This window comes from Bos javanicus, chromosome 23 (genome assembly GCF_032452875.1).
Source record: "Bos javanicus breed banteng chromosome 23, ARS-OSU_banteng_1.0, whole genome shotgun sequence".
NCBI lineage: Eukaryota > Metazoa > Chordata > Mammalia > Artiodactyla > Bovidae > Bos > Bos javanicus.
This window is the reverse complement of record NC_083890.1, coordinates 11,875,376-11,900,661: the sequence shown is the minus strand read 5'-3', so window position 1 is coordinate 11,900,661 and position 25,286 is coordinate 11,875,376. Positions and strand designations below refer to the sequence as shown.

The 25,286-nt window shown below is 38.9% G+C and overlaps 1 protein-coding gene across 2 annotated transcripts in view; it reads right to left on the bottom strand.

The window, feature by feature from the left end:
- ZFAND3 (zinc finger AN1-type containing 3) overlaps positions 1-25,286 on the bottom strand; it is a 328,963-nt gene that overhangs the window by 214,974 nt on the left and 88,703 nt on the right. For both annotated transcript variants that reach the window (XM_061399069.1, XM_061399070.1), the window contains exon 2: positions 5,784-5,824. In XM_061399069.1, coding sequence (XP_061255053.1) covers positions 5,784-5,824 — 41 coding nt within the window. The remainder of the gene's footprint in view (positions 1-5,783; positions 5,825-25,286) is intronic.

The window sequence follows — 25,286 nt, the reverse complement described above, 5'->3', positions numbered from 1 at the left end:
TGTCGGACATAAGTAGAATGCACTTAACTTTTAAAAATTTCTAATTTTTGCAATTACTTAATAATAAAAGTCTCAACAAAGTCGAAATTAATTAAAACTCCCGCAAATACTTACTTTGAGACTACCAAAATTAAATTTTTCACATAACCTCCACTCAGCTTTATCCCATGCAACTAAATACATATATTTTAAAACAGTATACAACACATACTTCAATCAGCATTTAAATAATGTCCCTATGTTATTTTTAAAAGGGAAAAAAAAAACACAAACAAGCTAATGGCATGGTAAATTATGAAACTCTAATCACTTTGGATTTATACAGAAGATTAGACAGCAATGAACAAGCTTGGTAATTTTCAGACTGGATACAACTTATGCAGCAGTGAGGAAAAAGGAACCTTACTTTAATACTAGCTATTTCAATCCCTTAAAGCCTCTTTCCAAAGTCCACTTTAAATTTAAAACAATAAGTAAAACAATATCAAGAAATAAAGTGAATAGGATATTACGATGCTAAGTTAATAATTTTCTCCCAGCTGACAAACACTACTAACAAATATATTCATTGATAATCACATTTTTCTCCAATGTTAAATACCATAACGCAACATCTATGCTTATTCATGTGAATAGGGACCTGAAAACAGATTCCTTTGAAATCAAGTACAGTTATCTCTAGAGTCTTGGTAGAACATGCTTCCTACATGACATGTATCATTTTCTTTCTTTATCACAATGTTCTTCACCACTAACAAGGCACAGACACAACTAATTACGAAGCAAAAGTATGCTTAACTATCTTTCCACTAAGAAATATATATCTGAAAATTACACTGAAACTAATTTTCAGAAAATTAAATTAACCATTACAAGTTGAGATGATTTATCTCCTTTAATCTTCAACTGACAAGACACGTGGAAACTGACGTAGTAATGCACTAAAAGTATTACTTTTTAAAGGAAATATTCTATAAAATGGGCTTCCCTAATGGCTCAGCAGTAAAGAATCTGCCTGTGATGCAGGAACAGGAGATATGATCGCTGGGTCAAGAAGATCCCCTGGAGGAGGGCATGGCAACCCAAGCAAGTATTCTTGCCTGGAGAATGCCACGAACAGAGGAGACTGGCCAGATACAGTCCATGCAGTTGCAAAGAGTCGGATACAACTGAAGCAACTTAGCATATACACTCACAATTCTTAAAGGGTTAGAAAACAACTTCCCACACTGTGATTAATCATCCCTCCCTTATTTTTCCAATTTTATGTGAATCACAGAATAGCAAGTTTCTTAAAAGTTAGGCTTAAATGGAACAATATGTTCAAAATCATGTCTGCAGTTTAAAAGAACCCGCTTACTTTGATTTTGCAATGAAGTACTTTTGTCAGTCAATAAACAGACACATTAGGGTCCTTTTTCTTTTTTAAGAAATTGCTAAAAATTATTAAAAACCACATATATGCAATCTAAAGGTCTTTAAGAATAAACTGGTTCTTTTTACACTCAGCACTTGTTAAGTTTGTCTTCTGATAAGCATCTGTCATCAAAGAATCTACTGAAACAATTTCCCACCCCTTGGAAACTATCTTCAGGCTCACTCCCTTGTAACGTATAACGGTCCATGGATCACAGCTACTCTCTGGTTACCAGACTCCTCCGTCCCCCACAGCAAGCATTTCCGAGGATGGTAGAGATGAGTTACTTCAGTCAGGTCATTAAAATCTCTGCCTTCCCCACTTGTGATCATCCTGTTTGATATTTCTGACATACATATTTTTTTCAGCAAACTCATTATGTGAAAAGCATTGCTTTAATGATAGCTGAGCTTCAATACAGTAGTACGGGAGGTCGTTGTGAATTTGATACTAAATGTCCCTAAAAGTCTAGATCAGTTGGTATCTAAAACTCAAAAATTCATAAAATGAGTTTGCACTCAAACAGAAGTAACACCCCAGGCATTTCTATAGTTTTAAGAGGCAAGACCACCTTCTGTATACCCTAACACAGCTCAAGGAAATTGGGATCAGTTCATGCTTCCACACAGAAAATTACATAGTCCAAGTTAGTCAAGAGCTCAGAGCAAACCAAGATCATAAGAAATCAGCTGGTTAACACCTTGTCTAAAGATAGAAGGGAAATATGCCCTATTTTCCAAAGAGAATGAGATCTCCAGTAACTCAATGACTTTCCAATGAATTTCTGCAATTCAGTGGCTTTAAACTTTTTAAACCATACTCCATTGTAACATATATTTATATCACAACCCACTGCACATTATTTTCATTTATGTATGTATCTCAGAAATTTCACAAATAATATCTTACCCTTGATATCTGTGATGCACCCAGACTGTTTTCCATTGTACTCAAATTTTAAATGCTAAATTGATTTCTATACCCACTAATGATCCACAATACAGTTTGAAAAACTGCATTAAAAAGTAGTGTTTCAACCAATAAAATGTTTATATCATCCTAATATAACTATCAGTAGCATGTCAAGAAATTTTTGCTTTCTATTATAAATATTTACTGATTTGTTAAGTAAAGCCAAAAAAAAAGCCAATATGAAATGTTTAATGAAAAACAAGAGTATGGCAGGTAACATAAAGGGGGTAGAAAAAGTTAAAACTAGACAAGACTTTAAACATGTTTTTACTCATTTTATTCAATTTAATGCAAATATGTTGTAACAAACTCACTTTCCCACCATAGCTTTGAAAATGAATCTTGAAAAATCTCTTTAACTAACCTAATGGTACACAACAGCTATGTTTAAAGCAACTTTTCCACCTTTTAAAGTATATATACACTTTAAGATACACTTTAAAAGACTACTTAAAATCACAGAGGCTTTTGGACAAAGTAATCTTCATGTTGTCTTGCACATTTCATGCCTTTGCTGCAATAATGCATTTCTATACTTTATCTTCATACACCAACAAAATCCACCACTTTATCTTTAAAGTTCAATGATCTTTTTTCTTCTGAATTTCAAAAAGAACACCAAATGCTGCTTCAGCAAGCAAGATGTTGTTTATGAGTCATTCCTTTCAAATGAGGTTGGGGAAATCAGGAGCAGAGGGGTAGAGATAAAGAAGAAAAGAGAGAATATTTTCATTACACACTTGAAAATATTCTCAATATTTTTAAAAGCAAAAATAACAAAGCTGTACAAAGTGTAAATGGACACAGACCACCAGAGATTCAAAAAATAATGACAACCATAGAAAATAAAACTGTAACAAATCCAAAGAAACATGGCTGAACTATTTTCACTGATAATCTTTAAATTTTATATTTATTTAGGGGCATGAGACAGTTCTTTGAGTACTGGACGTGAACCACCTGACTCAAGGTACCTGACTTTCCCCCCAGCTACACTTCACTGAATCACATGGGGGAACTAGTTTTACATGGAGAAAGACACACAACATACATGTTCTCTCACTGCTACTCTATCTTTACTACAAATGAAAACATGGAAGTGTTAGGTCTCTCAGTCATATCTCACTCTGTAACCCCATGGACTGCAGCTGGTCAGGCTCCTGTCCATGGAATTCCCCAGGCAAGAATACTGGAGTGGGTAGCCATTCCCTTCTGAAGGGGATCTTCCCAACCCAAGGACTGAACCTGGGTCTCCTGCATTGCACGCCGATTATTTACCTTTTGAGCCATAAACTCTCACCAGTGAGAAAGCATTTCTTCATATCTGTTATTGCAGATAAGCAGAGCAAGAAAAGCAGAACACATTCACTTACCATGGCAGAGATTCCGTTAAAAGTTGAATAAAAGGTACCTTACCAGTACCTTTTCCTTTTAAAAACCTAAAGAATTTGACAAGTTCCAGACTTTTAACAGAAACAAACTGCCAACTTTCCCAACCTTCCCAACTCCATCCAACCTATCCCCTAGTTTAGGCATAATGGTCTAAAGATCACACTACGATTATTTCTTTGTCCAACAGCACAGTGAATGGAAGATGAATACTGACAAAGATTCTCCTCAACCAAATTCCAGCCAGGGTCTGTCCTCTCCTCAACCATGCTTCAACCTTGGCCCATAAAAACTAGAGTATCAACACAAATGATTTCATATACTCATATCCCCCTATGCTAATAGATTTAAATAACCACTAATACAGTTTTTAACAGCTCAAGGACCCATCCCGAGGATGGTCCTAGTCCCTCTTATTTAAAGTGCCTCTCTGCGAAAGCTCAAAGCTGCCAAAACAATTTAAGATCTGTTCTAGCCAAAAGCTAACCATAGGCCCCTGACTACCCTATCCTACAGCATTTACTTAAAATAGCTTAAAATGTGAATGCTTCCTTCATCCCCCTTTGAGATGTATATGCATCTACTAAAACTCAATCACTCAGTAGTGTCCTTCTCAAGGACATGAAAGCCATTTCTCTAACTGTACTCACTGGAAAGAATAGGGCTTCAATCTCTCACTTCCTCTCCGTAGGAGGATAAAATCCTCACTTCAATAACTGTCAACTAACACACACAGCCAGGCTAATCATCATTTATACTAACCAGCCCTTTGTGATTTTTCTACTCCCCTGATCATCCTGAGACAAGCTAGCAATCCCTCCCCTAATCCCTCATTCTCCCTTTAAAATGCCCAGTTCCCTCTAGACAAGTCCCCTCTTCCCTACTACAGCAGTGTGTTACTGATTAAAATCTGTTCTTAACCTAACTTGTGTGCTGGTTTGTCTTTGACAAAATAATAAAAGTAATTAAAAAGGTAATAATGAAAGGTAAACATATCCCAATTAATAAAGACTTACATAAGATCATTAGATGTGGAGTTCTTAAAAAACAAACAAACAATCTTAAAGTTTTAACTTCGTGAAAGTGAAAGTCACTCAGTCGTGTCCGATTCTGTGTGACCCTAAGGACTGACTAGTCCATGGAATTCTCTAGGCCAGAATACTGAAGTGGGTAGCTATTCCCTTCTCCAGGGGACCTTCCCAACCCAGGGATCAAACCCAGGTCTCCCGCACTGCAGGTGGATTCTTTACCAGTTGAGTCACCAGTGAAGCCCAAGAACAGTGGAGTGGGTAGCCTATCCCTTCTCCAACGGATCTTCCCAAACCAGGGTCTCCTACATTGCAGACAGATTCTTTACCAACTGTGCTAAGAGGGAAGCCCACTAACTTCATGAAGGAGTCATAAATCAAGGAGTCAATCAATCAGCATTTAGGGGGTGGAAACGGCCCTTGGCAAACATCAAGCCTAAGCCCTTCATGTTACAAATGATTAATCTAATGCCCAAAGAGGTTAAGTGACTTACCCAAGGTGATTTCAATGAGGGTCTGAATTTGAAAAGCCAATTCAGCATTATTCTCTTTCTGACTCCAACATGAAAATATTCTTTCTCTTGTATTCTCATTGGTAAAAGCAACCTTCACCATTAGTCATTCAAGTCAACATCAAAAATGAATATATACATATATATATATGTATGTATATATAAAACCCTTCTATAACATGAGTGTTTACAATCCCACTATAGCCCAATAACCGTAAACTGAGGAAAGTTTGTTTGAGACAAGTACACATAAGATTCCATTTCACTCAGGGAAGACTTTTTCAACAGTTCTAAACAAATATATAAAGCAACTTGGTGAAGAGAAACTACTTTCACACACAAGCAAAGAAAATAAAAACCCACGCATAAACCCAAAAGATAGACAGCCTTAAAATAATTTAGACCATCTTGAAAACCGAAAGAAGAAAAATAAAAATAAATTGAAAACCCTTTTTCTGCACTTACCAGCAAAGCATTTGGAACAGAGGTTCATAGTCTTGCTGGACCTGGGGCAAAAAAAAAGAAAGAAAAGAAAGAAGAGCTAAAACTTCAGTTATCACTCTAATCAAAACATAAAGATGTTTGAAACCTAAGCCAAGATCTTCCTGGCCAAGGAACTAAACTAATAAACTAATGAGAAATCCCTAGCCAGCCAGCCACCCCTACCCCATAACAAAACAAAAACAAGACAAAAATAAAATAACAATATAAAGCACACCTTTGTAATCTATGAGTTAGCCAATATGTTATTTTTTGTGACTAGCAGCTTATATGGTGGCAAGTTCAGGAATACTGTAAAAGGCCCATAACATAATAAAAGAATGAATTTATCCCACAATTGCCACATTCCCTCTGTTTATAATGGAACATGTATCACAAACTCATCAAAAAAGGGAAAATTTTATCTGTAAAGAGGTAAAACTTGCTCCTGATGTACACACTCGATTACCTCTATAATATTACTTTTGTCTTCTTTCCCCTCATTCTAGTCCAATTTCAGATCCTGGTCACATTATGACCTTGTCATTTAAAATTCTTTTTACAGATGTTCCCAATCAAATTATTTTTCATGTCCTTTCATCTGTTAATAATAACTACACTTCACTGAATACTAAATTGGGATGGGCACTTAACATACACGATCTTATTAATCCTCCCAGCATCCCAAGACTGAGTATTACCACACTGCTTTGTTTCTAAAATGCACTTTTTTAAAAAGTCCCATTAACATTTCTACAACCAGGAAACATCACAGAACTGGCTACAAGTGATAAATAATTTAAAGAGGAAATGTTTCCACCATGTCCTCCAAGGAGTTATTAAACTGAATGGTCTTAGAAATCAAAGCCATACAGTCTCATCCCCATTTAACAGGGGAGTAGCTTGCCCACGGTCACATCGCTGGGGAAATGACTGCAGAGGAAGCTTCTGACCTAGGGTCTGAGCTAACTCCAAAGGCCATACGAACTACAAAAACCTTCTAGAATACTCTTGGTTGAGTAAACTCACCTTCTACAGCCTCATTCCTCAGCAATTCCCCTTCCAATATCTGAGCCTTTATCCAGAGCCACTCATACACATGGAATATGGCAACCATCTTTTGCCCTCCTCAGTAAACTTTACAATTAATGAAAGCCTCCCTCAGGAAGTATTCCCTGATGATCATGACTGTCTTCTAATATACTGAGACCCAAGATCTGTCAGTAATTGTCACAGAGTGATAAAATGAGGAGACGGGGCGTGAAAGGAGGCAGGAAGAGGTCACTAGAGTTCTCTATCCCAGAAGAGATGCTATGTAGACAGCGGTTAGGCACTCAGGTGTGTCCGACTCTCTGCAACCCCATGGACTAATATGAAGACATCAAAGGTGGTAAGCAAGTTTTCAGTATTGATAAAATGAATAAAAATTTTTTAAAAATGGACAAAGAGATGTGTTAACAGTGACATCTAACATTTATTACATGTCTACCACATGGTTAAGCATAACACCAAATTCCTTTAACCTTATTTTTATCAAAGAGCAAACTGAGGCGCCAAGAGGGTATATAACTTTCCTAGGTTTACAGCACTCTTAAGTAGATGAACCTGATCTAATTCCAAAGCCTGTGTTCTTTTCATCATGCTGAACTAGGGCCCCTGCCTCAGTACAGAAGCTAAGAGGAACATACTCTAGACATTGGGGAGAATGGTCCTACACCTGAAGATTTAATCTATGGTAATCAAGGCAGCACACGGAAAAAGTAAAGCCCTTAACCTGGAGGAAGCACAACTTCTGCCCTCCTCTCCAAATACACATAAAATACACAGGAAAGCAACCCAAGGCTGCCAGTCATTTCTGTTCCAACCCAAGGAAGAACTGAGGATGAAGGAATTTCTTTGTTGACAGAACGATCCCCAGGAGGAAGGTCTCCTCCTGATGTGATCACTGTCTCTCACCCCTCCGGTGCCACAGAGAGACAGAGGTAACTGTTCATCCTCTGCTGCTCCCCAGGATCCAGCAGGAAGCACGGAGAGCCTGAGAGAAGAAGTGAGGGCACCAGGAATCAAGGGTGCCAGTTTTCACGTCTGTGTTTCACCAGCTGGTAAGAAAAAATGGCAATGAAGCATTTTTTCCCTCTTGCCCTTATCTCTCTTCAGATACTTGATGCATTATATCCACTTCAGATGGCCGATGCATATATACCCACTATACCCATATATTATATCCATTCTACTTTCTAAGCAGGAACTTTTCAGCAACACAGTTATCAATCAGGCTATGAAAGAAATAACACAGATACTGATATTATTAATCAAAACAGAGATATCTAAAATCTGAAAAAACCCAGATTTTGGCCACATAATTAGTACCTACTGGTAATGCCAACTTGGATCCCATATGTCAGCAAAAGTGAACTTGAAAAAACTGGCAGAGGCTTCTGAGACTCTTGCTCCTTTTTCATGGTTGACACATCAAACTTGAAGCAAATCACACATATACAACTACCAAAAAACATAGTGTGATCATCCTGCACAGTCTTGGACAGACTACTACAAGTACTCTATGTGGCAGCAAGTATGAAAGAGAGATACTGGGCGGTGCAAGGGTAACTGCAGTTTTTGCATTGTTGAAATTTGCCATTTGATATTGGAGTACATTCTTAAACAAGTGTGGTTATGTCATAAATCATTTTAATGCACATTTCTCACTTGATTTTTTCTTTGCTAATAACAACAACACAAGAGAAGACTCTACACATGGACATCACCAGATGGTCAACACCAAAATCAGATTGATTATATTCTTTGCAGCCAAAGATGGAGAACCTCTATACAGTCAGCAAAAACAAGACCGGGAGCTGACTGTGACTCAGATCATGAACTCCTTATGGCCAAATTCAGACTCAAATTGAAGAAAGTAGGGAAAACCACTAGACCATTCAGGTATGACCTAAATCAAATCCCTTATGATTATACAGTGGAAGTGAGAAATAGATTTAAGGGACTAGATCTGATAGAGTGCCTGATGAACTATGGACTGAGGTTCATGACATTGTACAGGAGACAGGGATCAAGACCATTCCCATGGAAAAGAAATGCAAAAAAGCAAAATGGCTGTCTGGGGAGGCCTTACAAATAGCTGTGAAAAGAAGAGAAGCGAAAAGCAAAGGGGAAAAGGAAAGATATAAGCATGTGAATGCAGAGTTCCAAAGAATAGCAAGGAGAGATAAGAAAGCTTTCCTCAGCAATCAATGCAAAGAAATAGAGGAAAACATCAGAATGGGAAAGACTAGGGATCTCTTCAAGAAAATCAGAGATACCAAAGGAACATTTCATGCAAAGATGGGCTCGAAAAAGGACAGAAATGGTATGGACCTAACAGAAGCAGAAGATATTAAGAAGACGTAGCAAGAATACACAGAAGAACTATACAAAATAGATCTTTACAACCCAGATAATCATGATGGTGTGATCACTCACCTAGAGCCAGACATCCTGGAATGTTAAGTCAAGTGGACCTTAGAAAGCATCACTACGATCAAAGCTAGTGGAGGTGATGGAATTCCAGTTGAGCTATTCCAAATCCTGAAACATGATGCTGTGAAAGTGCTGCACTCAATATGCCAGCAAATTTGGAAAACTCAGCAGTGGCCACAGGACTCGAAAAAGTCAGTTTTCATTCCAATCCCAAAGAAAGGCAATGCCAAAGAATGCTCAAACTACCACACAATTGCACTCATCTCACACGCTAGTAAAATAATGCTCAAAATTCTCCAAGCCAGGCTTCAGCAGTACATGAACCGTGAACTTCCAGATGTTCAAGCTGGTTTTAGAAACGGCAGAGGAATCAGAGATCGAATTGCCAACATCTGCTGGATCATCGAAAAAGCAAGAGAGTTCCAGAAAAACATCTACTTCCACTTTATTGACTATGCCAAAGCCTTTGACTGTGTGGATCACAAAAAACTGTGGAAAATTCTGAAAGAGATGGGAATACCAGACCACCTGACCTGCCTCTTGAGAAACCTATATGCAGGTCAGGAAGCAACAGTTAGAACTGGACATGGAACAGACAGGTTCCAAGTAGGAAAAGGAGTACGTCAAGGCTGCATATTGTCACCCCGCTTATTCAACTTATATGCAGAGTACATCATGAGAAATGCTGGGCTGGAAGAAGCTCAAGCTGGAATCAAGATTGCTGGGAGAAATATCAATAACCTCAGATATGCAGATGACACCACCCTTATGGCAGAAAGTGAAGAGGAACTAAAAAGCCTCTTGATGAAAGTGAAAGAAAAGAGTGAAAAAGTTGGCTTACAGCTCAACATTCAGAAAACTAAGATCATGGCATCTGGTCCCGTCACTTCATGGGAAATAGATGTGGAAACAGTGTCAGACTTTATTTTGGGGAGCTCCAAAATCACTGCAGATGGTTACTGCAGCCATGAAATTTAAAAGACGCTTACTCCTTGGAAGGAAAGTTATGACCAACCTAGATAGCCTATTCAAAAGCAGAGACATTACTTTGCCAACAAAAGTCCACCTAGTCAAGGCTATGGTTTTTCCAGTGGTCATGTATGGATGTGAGAGTTGGACTGTGAAGAAAGCTGAGCGCCGAAGATGCTTTTGAACTGTGGTGTTAGAAAAGACTCTTGAGCGTCCCTTGGACTGCAAGGAGATCCAACCAGTCCATCCTAAAGGAGATCAGCCCTGGGATTTCTTTGGAAGGAATGATGCTGAAGCTGAAACTCCAGTACTTTGGCCCCCTCATGCGAAGAGTTGACTCATTGGAAAAGACTCTGATGCTGGGAGGGATTGGGGGCAGGAGGAGAAGGGGACGACAGAGGATGAGATGGCTGGATGGCATCACTGACTCGATGGACGTGAGTCTGAGTGATCTCCGGGAGTTGGTGATGGACAGGGAGGCCTGGCATGCTGCGATTCATGGGGTCGCAAAGAGTCAGACATGACTGAGCGACTGAACTGAACTGAATGACATTAGTTGTTTATATTTAGAGTTTAGAAATGATGTTAGACAAAAAGCAAATTCAAGCTATTTTCCTGAGTTCAAAATGGGTTGTAAAGCAGTGGATACAACCCGTAACATCAACAGCATATCTCTCATCACCAGCAGAAAAGAAAAAAAAAAAAAGGAACTGCTAATGAACGTACAGTGCGGTGGTGGTTCAAGAAGTTTTGCAAAGGAGATGAGAATCTTGAAGACGAAGAGTGTAGTGGCAGCCATCATAAGTTGACAAAGACCAACTGAGAGCCATCATCAAAGCTGATCCTCTTACAACTACATGAGAAGTTGTCAAGGAACTCAATGTTGACCATTCTATGGTCATTCAGCATTTGAAGCAAACTGGAAAGATGAAAAAGCTCAATAAGTGGGTGCCTCTTGAGCTGAACAAAAATTAAAAACATCATCGTTTTGAAGTGACCTCTTCTCTTTTTTATGCAACAATAACAAACCATTTCTTGGTTGGATTGTCATATGCAACGAAAAGTGGATTCTATATGACAACCAGCAATAACCTACTCAGTGGCTGAACCAAGAAGCTTCAAAGCACTTCCCAAAGCCAAACTTGCACCCCAAAAAAGGTCATGGTCATTGTTTGATGGTCTGCTGCCCATCTGATCCACTACAGCTTTCTGAATCTTGGTGAAACCATTACATCTGAGAAGTATGCTCAGCAAATTGATGAGATGCACCAAAAACTGCAACATCTGCAGCTGGCATTGATCAACAAAAAGGGCCCAGTTATGTTTGTACCAATCTGATTCTTAAGTCTCCACTGCTCCAAAGAAACTGCTCTTACTGAGATATCCAATGGCTATCATGTTTCTATAACCAAATTTGAAGATGTCAAATCTTAATCCCTGAAATTTACAATCCATGGAATTCATTTTATTGGGGAAAGGTCTTTGCACAAAAATTAAGCTAAAGATTTTGAGTTTACTCTGTATTATCGCAGTGGGCCCTGAATGAATGGATTAGAAATGCTTTTGTGACAGGCAAGAAAGTTTGGAAAAACACAGTGAGGAGAAGGCAACGTGAAGATGGAGGCAGAGCCTGGAGGAATGTGGTCACAAAGCTAGGGATGCTGGAGCAGCCACTGGAAGTAGAAAGAGACAAGGAATGGGTTTTTCCCTAAAGCCAACCAGAAGGCAGGCAGTTCTGCCAGATTTGGGGCTTACTAGGCTCCAGAAACTTAGGAGAACATATTTCTATTGTTTCAAGCCATCAGATTTGTGGTTAATTTGTTAGAGCAGCCCCAGAAAACTGATACACAGGGTTATGACCCTGACATCATCTTACTCCCTTCTCTCTCAGCATCATTAACCAAATCCATCCTTCTCGAAACTCTACTTTTGTCTTCTTGTCACTCAGGTCCCAGATCTAATCTACCCACTACCCGCCACCCCATTTCCCTCCCACATAACAGCTACCTCTCAGCCACCTTCACTGGCTCCTCCACTGTCAAGGCCTTTGTGTGGAGGTCCCAGGACTCAGTCCTACTTCCAACTTAGTGATCTCACATAGTCCCATGGCTTTAAATGCTATACACTGAAGACTCACAAATGTATACATTTGTCCCAAACCTCTTCACCTTCTTCCAAAGTCATACATCCAATTGCTTATGTGACATCTTTACATGTAGCTCAGACACAACATTTCAAACTAGAACATTCAACGTTCCCCCTAAATTTGCCTGACCCTTTTTGTCCACCTTTATAAATGGCAACATCTTCTACCCAGTTGCTCAAGTCAAAAATCTAAACATCAACTTTGATTTCCCTCTTTTCTGCAGTCTCTCATACACAATACTGAGCAAGATCCACCAGCTCTATTTCCAAACAGACTTAAATTTGTCAACTTCTCTCCTTCACCAGTGCTTCCACCGTGACCACCACGCTCTCACCTAGCCACAGTAAATGACTTTCCAGTGGTCTCCCCAGGCCCATGCATCACCCTTGACGATGATTTTCTACACAGCAGCCAAAGCAATCTTTTATTTAAAAGCTAAGTTGTGCTATTTTCTTTCTTAATTCCATCCAATAATTTCCTATTGCATTTAGTATAAAATTCAAACTTCTTACGAAAGCCTTAGCCCCTCAAGACCTGTCTCCGCCCACCTCTCCTCTTCCTTCCTTACATTTCGCTCGTCTCACCTACCACACTTCAGTTACACTCGCCTTTTTATCTGTTCCTAGAAATCAATGTAGAGCTCCTGCCCACGCTGTCCTCTCTACCCTTAATCACTGTAAGATTGCGTCTTTCGTCTTCACTCGGGTCCTAGTTCGAACCTCCTCAGTAGGTTTCAACTGACCACCCAATTTACATTAGTCAGCTTCTTGTTTTCTTCACAACACATCCTTTGATACCTCATCACCGGTCTGTTGTGCACTGACTCTCCTTCAACACCAGAATGTAAGTGTCGTAAGAGCAAAGACCCTCTTGGGCACTCTTGTTTGGTACTTAACAGGCATCCAATAAATACTTGGTAAGTGGGGAAAAAATGAATCCTCTCTTGAAGGTATGAACCATAAAAAAATCTAAGAAAAATTTTAAATATATTTTGTAAAAGTCATAGAAGACCTCCTAGAAGGTCTGTAAAACCTCCTAGAAGACAGGGCATCCACAATTCCTACAGCTGTCAGCCTGTGGTCTCTCAGGAGTTGTCACACTGTAATGCCTATAAATGGTAGCTAATGCCACCCTGTGTACCTGGCATGATCTGTCACTCATGAGGTTAACAGGTGGCAGACACTTTCAGAAGTTTTCTTCCCATGAGATAAAGTTGCAAAGAATCCAGCTTAAACTGTTTTCTTCTTTCAATAAATACTGTTTAGTGATATTTCTGGTTTTGAAAATACATATCTCTTGTACAAAATTTAGAAACAGAACAGAAGCATTTAAGCAAAATGCCAAAGATCACTGATAATCCTTCCCCCAAACATAAGAGTAACATTCTGAAATCATTCCTTCTTATCTTTATGGATAGATATATGTAATAAGAACTTATATTTAACAGTATTGGTAAAGTTGTGTGGTATGCTCATATATGTTTTTATAACATATACACACTGCATATTTTATCTTGCATACATCAAATAATTCACAAAAAATATATAATAAAATAAGCAAATTTCATTTTTTATTTCCATTCTTCAAAAACATTCTTGCTGCTCTGTAACAGTTCATTATATACTAATAGTATAATTTAGTCACTTTCTTACTGTTGACTATTTAATCTTTTTTCTAGATTTCTATTATAAATGTTGCTATAATGAGCATTTTTAGACATAAATCTTCCATCACAAGTCTTTGACTGAATAACTTTCTTAAAACTGACTCTGAGAAGGACATTACTGAGATGAAAAAGTATGATTTGGTAAATACTGCCAAATTACTTCCCAGATAAGTTCTACCAATTTATACTTTCATCAAAAGCATCTGAAAGTACATTTTTTCCCATGTACTCTTACCAACATTAAGTAATTAATTTCAAATCTTTGTTTGATGGGAGAAATGGTTATCTTGCTTTAATCATGTGTTTTCTTTTGAAATAAAAAAACCTAAATTTGAAAGATAGTAATTTTTTTTAATGAAAAATAAATGAACCTTCTAGCTAATTTGTCTCAAGGAATTAGAAGAACATTCCTAATAACTGAGAATTCTAAAAACATTTTATTTACAATACTATTTTCTTGACATTCATACAACACCCTCTCTCACCAAGCAGGAACACACACACACCAGGCCCCCCTGAAATACTGCAACACAAATGTGGAAATAAAAGCAACCCTGACGCTGTGTCAGTGAGGAAGAAACTGAGGCACAATAAAAACAGAGACGAGTCAAAAGGAAACACAAAAGTATCAGCACATAAATATGCCAAGCTGTTCCAGCCTAACATCTCTGTATTTCTCTAGGTTAGACATGGATCATAACATTTGTAAAAACTCTAGACAACAAAGGGATTTCTTTCTTAATGAAGAAAACCAATCTGCAAAAACCAACTAGTCACATTTCCTAATTCAATCTCCTTTAATAATCCAAAGGAAGGAGGAGAAGACAGGGAAAGGAGGAGAGTTGGGCAAGGATGTGTGTATACATGCAAAGACGGAAAAAACAAACCACAATGCCTTCTCCACTCTAAACATCATTCCAGTCACCTCAGAAGATTAGATGATTGAAGACTAGTAACAATCTGCATGCCACCTCATACACTTACAGCCAGAAAAGTCGTAATTTCCTACAACAGCTAGAAAGCAGCGAACAGCTCTACTAAAGCTATAACTCTTTGCTCACCCCAGGCAAACAAGAAAAAGGCCAGCTCAATCAGATGACATCCTAGCAGAATGACAAACCAGGCTTTCAACAGTGCATCCAGCCTGTCTGAATTGTAATACATCACTCTAAATATCATTCAGACAATGCATGCAAAGTTTTCAAGGGGGTATTACAAAGGAAAAAATTTACTTGTTACTACGTGGGATTCGTTCCTAGAATGTAGCAATATCAGTCATGCTACCTGGAGAAGGAAATGGCAACCCACACTCCAGTATTCTTTCCTGGGAAATCCCATGGACAGAGGAGCCTGGTTACAGTCCATGGGGTCACAAACACTTGGACTGAACCGAGCAACTAAACAACAACAACTTTAAAAGCTAATTTCAATCTAATAATTTAGATTCCAGGTAGTATTGTAACGAACCGTGTCTTAATATTTTATACCCAGATTCAAGGACAAGAAGGACATATAGCATAGGTCTCTGTTTTCTGTGTTTGAACCCCTACACTAAAAAGATATACAGATGTAAAATAAGTAACATTATCATCTGTAACCCTGTACACATTACTAAAAGGTAAAACAAGATGAGGCATGCTTATCAATAAACTAGTAAGAAGAAGAATAAATATTAAAACATGTAAATAAATCCCTTGTGACTGCAGTCACAAAATTAAAAGCTGCTTACTCCTTGAAAGGAAGGCCATGACAAACTTAGACAGCGTATTTGAAAGCAGATACATCACCTTGCCGACAAAGGTCCATATAGTCAACGTTATGGTTTTTCCAGTAGTCATGTATGAATGTAAGAGCTGGACATAAGCTGAGTGCTGAAGAATTGATGGTTTTGAATTGTGGTTCTGGAGAAGACTCTGGAGAGTCCCTTAGACAGCAAGAAGATCAAACAAGTCAATTCTAAATGAAATCAACTCTAACTATTCATTGGAAGGACTGATGCTGAAGCTGAAGCTCCAATACTTTGGCCACCTGATGTGAAGAGTGGACTCACTGGAAAAGACCCTGATGCTGGGAAGATTGAGGGCAGGACGAGAAGAGGGCGACAGAGGATGAGACGGTTGGATGGCATCATCGACTCAACGAGTTTAAGCAAACTGCAGAAGATGATGAAAGACAGGGAAGCCTAGAGTGCTGTAGTCCATGGGGTCACAGAGTCAGACATGACTTAGCAACTGAACAACAACAAACCCATGTACACGAGCAGGAGGAAAATGATACAATGAACTGAATACAAATGCCAAATAATTTTTCCACACAAGACACTATCAATTCTAACACTCACTGTATACAGTGGCTATAGCTGTCTTACCATATATGCCCATACAAACAGAAAGGTTTTCATTCCTAAAATTATCTTTCAAGAAACAGGAATTGCTTCAAAATTAAATCCTTACTTTTGAGGTTAGCACAAATAATTTTAAATTAAATACAAACAGGGTAGAAAGGGAAAAAAAGAAAAAGCTTCCCCAAAACCTGCAAGTGAAAACTCTAGGCATGCTAGTCATGCCCAGAGGAACGGCATTTGGGATTTCAAAACAGGAAGACCCTGCCAATGGAACCAAACTCCCAGCAATATCCATCCAGTCAGAGTCTGTGAAAAGGGCAAGTCAGTGAAGTTCTCATCTCTGAGTATAAACACTGAAGTCTGGAAAAATGTCACACAACACTATGCTGGATGCTTTGTCAAAGTTACTGCACCAAATAAGTTTCCAAAGGAAGTAAAACATAGTTTTAAACACAGAGTAAATACTTATTTCTGGATTGTGAGGTCATGCTCAGTGTGTATGCCCAGCAGTGGGATTGCTGGATCATAAGGCAGTTCTATTTCCAGTTTTTTAAGGAATCTCCACACTGTTCTCCATAGTGGCTGTACTAGTTTGCATTCCCACCAACAGTGTAAGAGGGTTCCCTTTTCCCCACACCCTCTCCAGCATTTATTATTTGTAGACTTTCGGATCGCAGCCATTCTGACTGGTGTGAAATGGTACCTCATAGTGGTTTTGATTTGCATTTCTCTGATAATGAGTGATGTTGAGCATCTTTTGAGGAAACCAGAAGGGAAAGAGACACGTGTACCCCAATGTTCATCGCAGCACTGTTTATAATAGCCAGGACATGGAAGCAACCTAGATGCCCATCAGCAGATGAATGGATAAGAAAGCTGTGGTACATATACACAATGGAGTATTACTCAGCCATTAAAAAGAATACATTTGAATCAGTTCTAATGAGGTGGATGAAACTGGAGCCTATTATACAGAGTGAAGTAAGCCAGAAGGAAAAACACCAATACAGTATACTAACACATATATATGGAATTTAGAAAGATGGTAACAATAACCCTGTGAACGAGACAGCAAAAGAGACAGTGATGTATAGAACAGGCTTATGGACTCTGTGGGAGAGGGAGAGGGTGGGAAGATTTGGGAGAATGGCATTGAAACATGTAAAATATCATGTGTGAAACGAGATGCCAGTCCAGGTTCGATGCACGATACTGGACGCTTGGGGCTAGTGCACTGGGACGACCCAGAGGGATGGTATGGGGAGGGAGGAGGGAGGAGGGTTCAGGATGGGGAACACATGTATACCTGTGGTGGATTCATTTTGATATTTGGCAAAACTATAAAATTTAAAAAAAAAAAAAAAAAAAAACAAGAGGTAATCATTCAGCTATCACTGAAAAAGGCCTCTGAAAATCATTTAGAAAGTAATGCAATAAAAAAACTTTGGAAAGTTAGGAAGATCACAAATAACACCAAAATGATAGCAATTCTCCTAATGTTATATGGACGAATTCTTGTGGCTTCAGATACAACTTCCAGAGAGCAACATTTACAGTTTTTTTAATGCTCAACCTCAAACAACTTGTAAGGAAGTAAGTAAGTGGGAAACTGTGGCCAATTAACCTTAAATATGTTTTTAGTGAATAAATATTAAAACATTCATAGCTGTGAAGATGTGGAGCATTCATGTTTCATGAGCGTGGGAAGTAGTATTTTAAATGTGTATTAGGAATATATTCAAATACCTATAATTTGTTAGTATAGCCTATTCTTAAATATGCATGTACAGTTACTACTGGTATAAACTGAGAGAAGAATATATGAGATCGTTATTTTATTTTTTACAACTACATGTAAATCTAAATTTTCTGAAAATGAAAAAGTTAAAAGATTTTTAAATTATATATGTGAAATTAATTTTAATATTAATTATTTAATATTTTAATTATTTTATCTATGCTCCTAAAAATGCCAGTATTTATGGTGATCAAAGCTCCTATTGTTCTTATTAAGAAGATGGAGGAATGTCTTATATCTGGATCTCTTCATATGCAAATATATGTACTATTTTAGGAAATTCAAACTCTGTATTAGAATAAAACTAATGCTGTGCATCGGAGAAGGCAACGGCACCCCACTCCAGTACTCTTGCCTGGAAAACCCCATGGACGGAGGAGCCTGGTGGGCTGCAGTCCATGGGATCGCGAAGAGTTGGACATGACTGAGCAACTTCACTTTCACTCTTCACTTTCCTGCACTGGAGAAGGAAATGGCAGCCCACTCCAGTGTTCTTGCCTGGAGAATCCCAGGGACGGGGGAGCCTGGTGGGCTGCCATCCATGGGGTCACACAGAGTCGGACACGACTGAAGTGACTTAGCAGCAGCAGCAGCAGCAATGCCGTGCATAATTCACTTTTGCAGTAAAGAAAATAGTGGGGGGGTGGGAAACTAAGTTCACTGTTATCCACTTACCTAAAGAAATTGCATACGAGTTGATTATTAAACATTTCTCTTAAGTAATTCACACCCATTTAAGTTTTTTACAATTGTACATCAATGGAGCATACTTTCTGGAGTGATGCAAATGTTCTGTATCTTGATCTAGGTGGTGACTATGTAAGTGTATACACTGGTCGAAATCCATTAGATTATACACATAAGACTGAGTTTTACTACAAATAAAGTATAGTTCAATAAAGTATTACTGGTTAAAGACGATTTTTTAATTCTACACTACATTATTACTACTGCTGGTTTATTGGGGCTTTCAAGGTGGCTCAGTGGTATAGAATCTGCCTGCCAATGCAGGAGACACAGGTTCAATCCCCTGGGTCAAGAAGGTCTCCTGGAGAAGGAAATGGCAACCCACTCCCGTATTCTTGCCTGGGAAATCCCATGGACAGAGGAGCCTGGCGGACTACAGTCCATGGGGTTGCAAAGAGTCGGATACAATTTAGCGATGAAACAACAACTGGTTCATTACATAAGGAATTCTTTGTGTTGCTTGGAAAACAATACAGGGATTTCCCAACCATTTGCTATAGAAAACAATACCTGAGAATTACTGAAAACAGACAATTTAAGAGAGAGAACAATGAGGTATCCCTTGCCCTTACCTTTTCTCCTGGCTAGCCATGCTGCTGCTGCAAACAGTTGAGGATTATGAGACACTACACTTAGAGAAGTCAGTGTCTTCACCTGAACAGTGGTTAAAACAATTAACTGGCTATCAAACTTCTGTAATGGGTTAGAAATTTACTAAAGAACTACTTCCTCTAGAAGAAAAAAAAAAAAAACTGACCCTTGCATTTTCTCTCATCTTTGCAATCACCACTATATAAAAACTATTAAAGAATTATTACCCAAGTAACAAACACTTCTGTTTCATCCTGGCTAAGTGTGCATTTATCTGCTCTTATTATTAAGATAATTTAGGCTTTTAACCAGAATATTCACTTATCCATATTTATGGAAAATCAGATCAAACGTAGGGTAATTTTACTAAAAGATGGAAAGTAAACCTAACACGTCATTATTAGATCTTTCTTTGTCAGAAAATGAGTCATAAACGTGGGAGAGGACAGCTACCAGCCAAGCCTCAAGGTGAAACAAGCTGGCACCAGCAGCTCTATGGTTAAGAAACAAAAACCTAAGGTGCTTCTAACCCTGGAAAACATCCAGGTGAAATGACATCTACAAGATGAAACACTGTGCTTCATGTCATTCCTTTAAAACTCATGTACCAATAAGAGTATCTATTAAATATGGAGGAAGGGAAAGTAATATCCAGCAAAACACAAACACAAAAAATTAATATCCAGTTAATGTCACTGACATTAAAAAATAAATGTCATTTGTACTTGATTTGTTCAAATTCTAAACATCTCATATATTACATCAGTCTGCCAAGATATTTTTGGGGTGGGGTGGGGAAGCGGGGTAGATGAAAAGGTTGGGATCCCACCAACCACGAATGTAGGTGAGAAATGGATGAAAGGTGACAGCAAGAGAGAAACAGCTCTCGTGCTGAGCCCACTGCTCATGGAAAAGGAATAAATTTCAAAGTTTAAATTTCCATTCTTGGCGATTTTAGTCATTCACTGCAAAGACTGCCTAAATCCTGCAAAAGAAAATTCTCCATTTAATCACCCTGAGCAGTCATAATCTCCAGCAGAAAAAGAGAAAGAGCTAGAAGGAAACTCAAGAGTGTATCTTTTCTGCCTTGGCTTTAGTAAGACTTAAAGTATCCCTGTTCTATGACCACAAGAGATTTCATTTCTACTTTTTGTGTCATATTTCACTGCGGTCCAAACCTCAAAATCATTAATATCTAATGCCTTACTTCATAACTTTCCCACCATTGTAAATGCCTTAATAATCTTGTCATCAGGGTGAAAACACAGGCTGCCAAAGAGCTAAGTGCTAAGCGCAGTGACTGAACGGAAAGGGCCTGTCTTGAATGTACGACCTCAGCTTTGTGTTTTCTCGTCCATTAAAACAAAACGGGCGTACTTTCCTGGTGGTCCAGTGGTTAAGAACCCAGCTTGCAATGCAAGGGACATGAGTTCCATCCCTGCTTTAGGGAACTAAGATACCACATGACTCGGAGCATGTGGAGCACGCCACAACTAGAAAGTCCCCGTGCCACACAGAAAGATCTGTATAAGGCAACAGACATTCCCTGTGCTCCAACTAAGACCCGACACAGCCAAAAAAAAAAAGTGAAACTGGTTACTGCCATTTTATGAATCTATGATCACACAATAATACAACCATATATAATCTAGTGGTGGTTCATTGGTAAAGATTCCGCCTGCAATGCAGGGGACTAGAATTTAACCCCTGGGTTGGGAAAATCCCCAGAGGAGAAAATGGCAAACCACTCCAGTGTTCTTGCCTGGAGAATCCCATGGACACGGGCCTGACAGGCTATAGTCCACGAAGTCAAAAAGAGTCAGACACGACTTAGCAACTAAACAACAGCAACAACAATATAATTTCATAAGAGAATTACTAAACTCTCCACTATTTCTAAGCTAAATACCTACTAAAACCTTCTGACAGGGACTATTTCCTAATTTTTCAGTTTTCTCACTCTGAAATATCTTCCCTAAGATCTTTCTTTAATGCACCATGACAGTCAAAGTGAAGAGGAACTAAAAAGCCTCTTGATGAAAGTGAAAGTGGAGAGTGAAAAAGTTGGCTTATCCCACTGCTGGGCATACACACTGAGGAAACCAGAAGGGAAAGAGACACGTGTACCCCAATGTTCATCGCAGCACTGTTTATAATAGCCAAGACATGGAAGCAACCTAGATGTCCATCAGCAGATGAATGGATAAGAAAGCTGTGGTACATATACACAATGGAGTATTACTCAGCCATTAAAAAGAATACATTTGAATCAGTTCTAATGAGGTGGATGAAACTGGAGCCTATTATACAGAGTGAAGTAAGCCAGAAGGAAAAACACCAATACAGTATACTAACGCATATATATGGAATTTAGAAAGATGGTAACAATAACCCGGTGTACGAGACAGCAAAAGAGACACTGATGTATAGAACAGTCTTATGGACTCTGTGGGAGAGGGAGAGGGTGGGAAGATTTGGGAGAATGGCATTGAAACATGTAAAATATCATGTAGGAAATGAGTTGCCAGTCCAGGTTCGATGCACGATGCTGGATGCTTGGGGCTGGTGCACTGGGACGGCCCAGAGGGATGGTATGGGGAGGGAGGAGGGAGGAGGGTTCGGGATGGGGAACACATGTATACCTGTGATGGATTCATTTTGATATTTGGCAAAACTAATACAATTATGTTAAGTTTAAAAATAAAACAAAATTAGAAAAAAAAGAAAAGAAAACAAAGATCATGGCATCCGGTCCCATCACTTCATGGGAAATAGATGGGGAAACAGTGGAAACAGTGTCAGACTTTATTTTTCTGGGCTCCAAAATCACTACAGATGGTGACTGCAGCCATGAAATTAAAAGACGCGTACCCCTTGGAAGGAAAGTTATGACCAACCTAGACAGCATATTCAAAAGCAGAGGCATTACTTTGCCAACAAAGGTCCGTCTAGTCAAGGCTATGGTTTTTCCTGTGGTCATGTATGGATGTGAGAGTTGGACTGTGAAGAAGGCTGAGCGCCGAAGAATTGATGCTTTTGAACTGTGGTGTTGGAGAAGACTCTTGAGAGTCCCTTGGACTGCAAGGAGATCCAACCAGCCCATTCTGAAGGAGATCAGCCCTGGGATTTCTTTGGAAGGACTGATGCTAAAGCTGAAACTCCAGTACTTTGGCCACCTCATGCAAAGAGTTGACTCATTGGAAAAGACTCTGATGCTGGGAGGGATTGGGGGCAGGAGGAGAAGGGGACGACAGAGGATGAGATGGCTGGATGGCATCACTGACTCGATGGACGTGAGTCTGAGTGAACTCCGGGAGTTGGTGTTGGACAGGGAGGCCTGGCGTGCTGCGATTCATGGGGTCGCAAAGAGTAGGACATGACTGAGCGACTGATCTGATCTGATCTAATCTGACAGTCAAATACTAAATATGGTGAAGGAAAGAACCTGTGATTTCTTTAAGCGCCATTCCAATTACATGACTTGTCATCAATGGTTTTAAATGCAAAGGTATCATTGACTCATATTTATTAACTGGTTTTCTTATCACCTTGGGACTGTTTTGTGCTACCACTGGTATAAACCCAATCCTACTTCCATACTGTATTTCCATAGCTGTTTACTTTCCTTAAGAAAATTATCTTGCCTTAATCCTCTTAAATGCCATATTATGCATATTCATCAACTTTTCAAAAATACCAGATATTCTGAATTTTAATCCAGTTGTCTACTGAATGACCTATCCCACCCAACTTGATGCCATTCACAAATTTAATGAGCATATTGTGCACCTCCACCTAAGACTCTGCTGGAAACATATGGAGCTCAAGATCCATCTGACAGAATTCAACTTAAGAGTACACAGCTTCCCTCCCAGTGCTGAGAACCTGTGCTGAGGCAGGGCTGAACTGTTCAAGAAGAACTTTGTAATCATGAGTCAGTCTATCTGCCTGGCCAGACAACTCTGCCACTTCTCACAAACAAAACGCTACCTAAACCACCACAAGAAAACCAAGATGAAAGGCTGTAACCTGGCAGAAAACAGGTAACAGAGGGCCTATAGTGGGTGCCCTACAACGGTGAGTCTGCAGCAGCACCATCTGCACTCAGTTGCGTGAAAGTCGCTCAGTCGTGTCCAACTCTTTGCGACCCCATGAACTGTAGTCTATGGAATTCTCCAGGCCAGAATACTGGAGTAGGTAGCCTTTCCCTTCTCCAGGGGATCTTCCCAACCCAGGGATTGAACCCAGGTCTCCCACAATGCAGGCAAATTCTTTACCAGCTGAGCCACTAGGGAAGCCCAAGAACACTGGTGGGTAGCCTATCCCTTCTCCAGTGGGTCTTCCCGACCTAGGAATCAAACCAGGATCTCCTGTATTGCAGGTGGATTCTTTACCAACTGAGCTATCAGGGAAGCCAAGACCATCCATAAGACAAACAAATATGCCCAATGTCAGTTGCCAAATGCTCTCTCAGCCAGTGGAGTTATTTTCCAATATAGAGGCTTATTTCCACTCCTATCATTTGAGCTGAATGTTAATGAAGAACCAGTTATTATTTCCCCAAATCTGTTTATGTCTTACGATTGATTACACCTTTTTGACCTGTTGCTGTGACCACATTATTTAGTTACTACCTAAATGAGTAAGTGCAACAAGAAACCATTATTTCTATAAATCTATGTTGAATACTTTAAATTGATTAAAAGACAGGTTGCTATTTTAAAAAGAAAGAAAGAAGGATGCTGCCAGATTAGGCATTAGCAAGACAACTCAAAGACTAAGGAACAAATCATACAAATCTAAAAGGTACTTTTAAATTGCTTCACAAATGTCTTTAGATTCTCACCCCATTAATAACATTAAGACTGGATGTTAATTAACTAGCAAACATTTATTTAGGCATTCATGTGCCAGTCACCCGCAAGATTAAATGACTTAACCATTTTATGCTAGCATATACTTTACAATTATTAACACATTGCTTTTATCGTTGGCATTTTTCACATGAGAAAACTGAGGCGCAGAGAAGTTGAGCAACCTGCTTAAGTGCACATGCTATCAAGATGCAGAGTGAGTGTTTCAGCCCAGGAGGCCAGTTCCAGAAGCAATAAGCCAAGCTATCGCAGACAGCACATTTATTATTTGTGTGGCAGACACAAGAAAACATGTATGGCTCTCAAATTAGTTGACTGATATGCAAAGAAAGTATCTTAAGCCTACCACCCAAACACACACATACACACATTTTAAATTGAACACATCTAAGCTTTTTTTCCAGAATTCTGTGCTTTAAAACATCTCCACTTACTCATCAATTTTATTAAAATAAGGGATTTCTGGTATACATTTTCCATGTTGTGGAGCCAGTCACAAAACGCAATGACAGAGTAAATGGCTTCATATTAACTACTGATATTATCAACATATCACATTTTCTTTTCCCAGGAAAAGAAAAATATTCACAGGATTATATGTAACATTCTGAGATCTTACCCATGATTAATCAGTGCCATAACACAAGGAGTTTCAGGAATACAAAAGACAGAACTACAAAAATCTTAAAAAGAGAAAGAGAAGAGAAAGACATGAACTATAAATGAAATCTGAACATTCATAAATATTTAGATCTGTTTTCTGGATTTCATTAATTTCTCTACTATACTACTGAGTATTAAACTGCAATAAAATATCAAAAACAAAATTTTATGTTTATAAAATTCACCTCCATACCTTAGATACTAACACAGAAA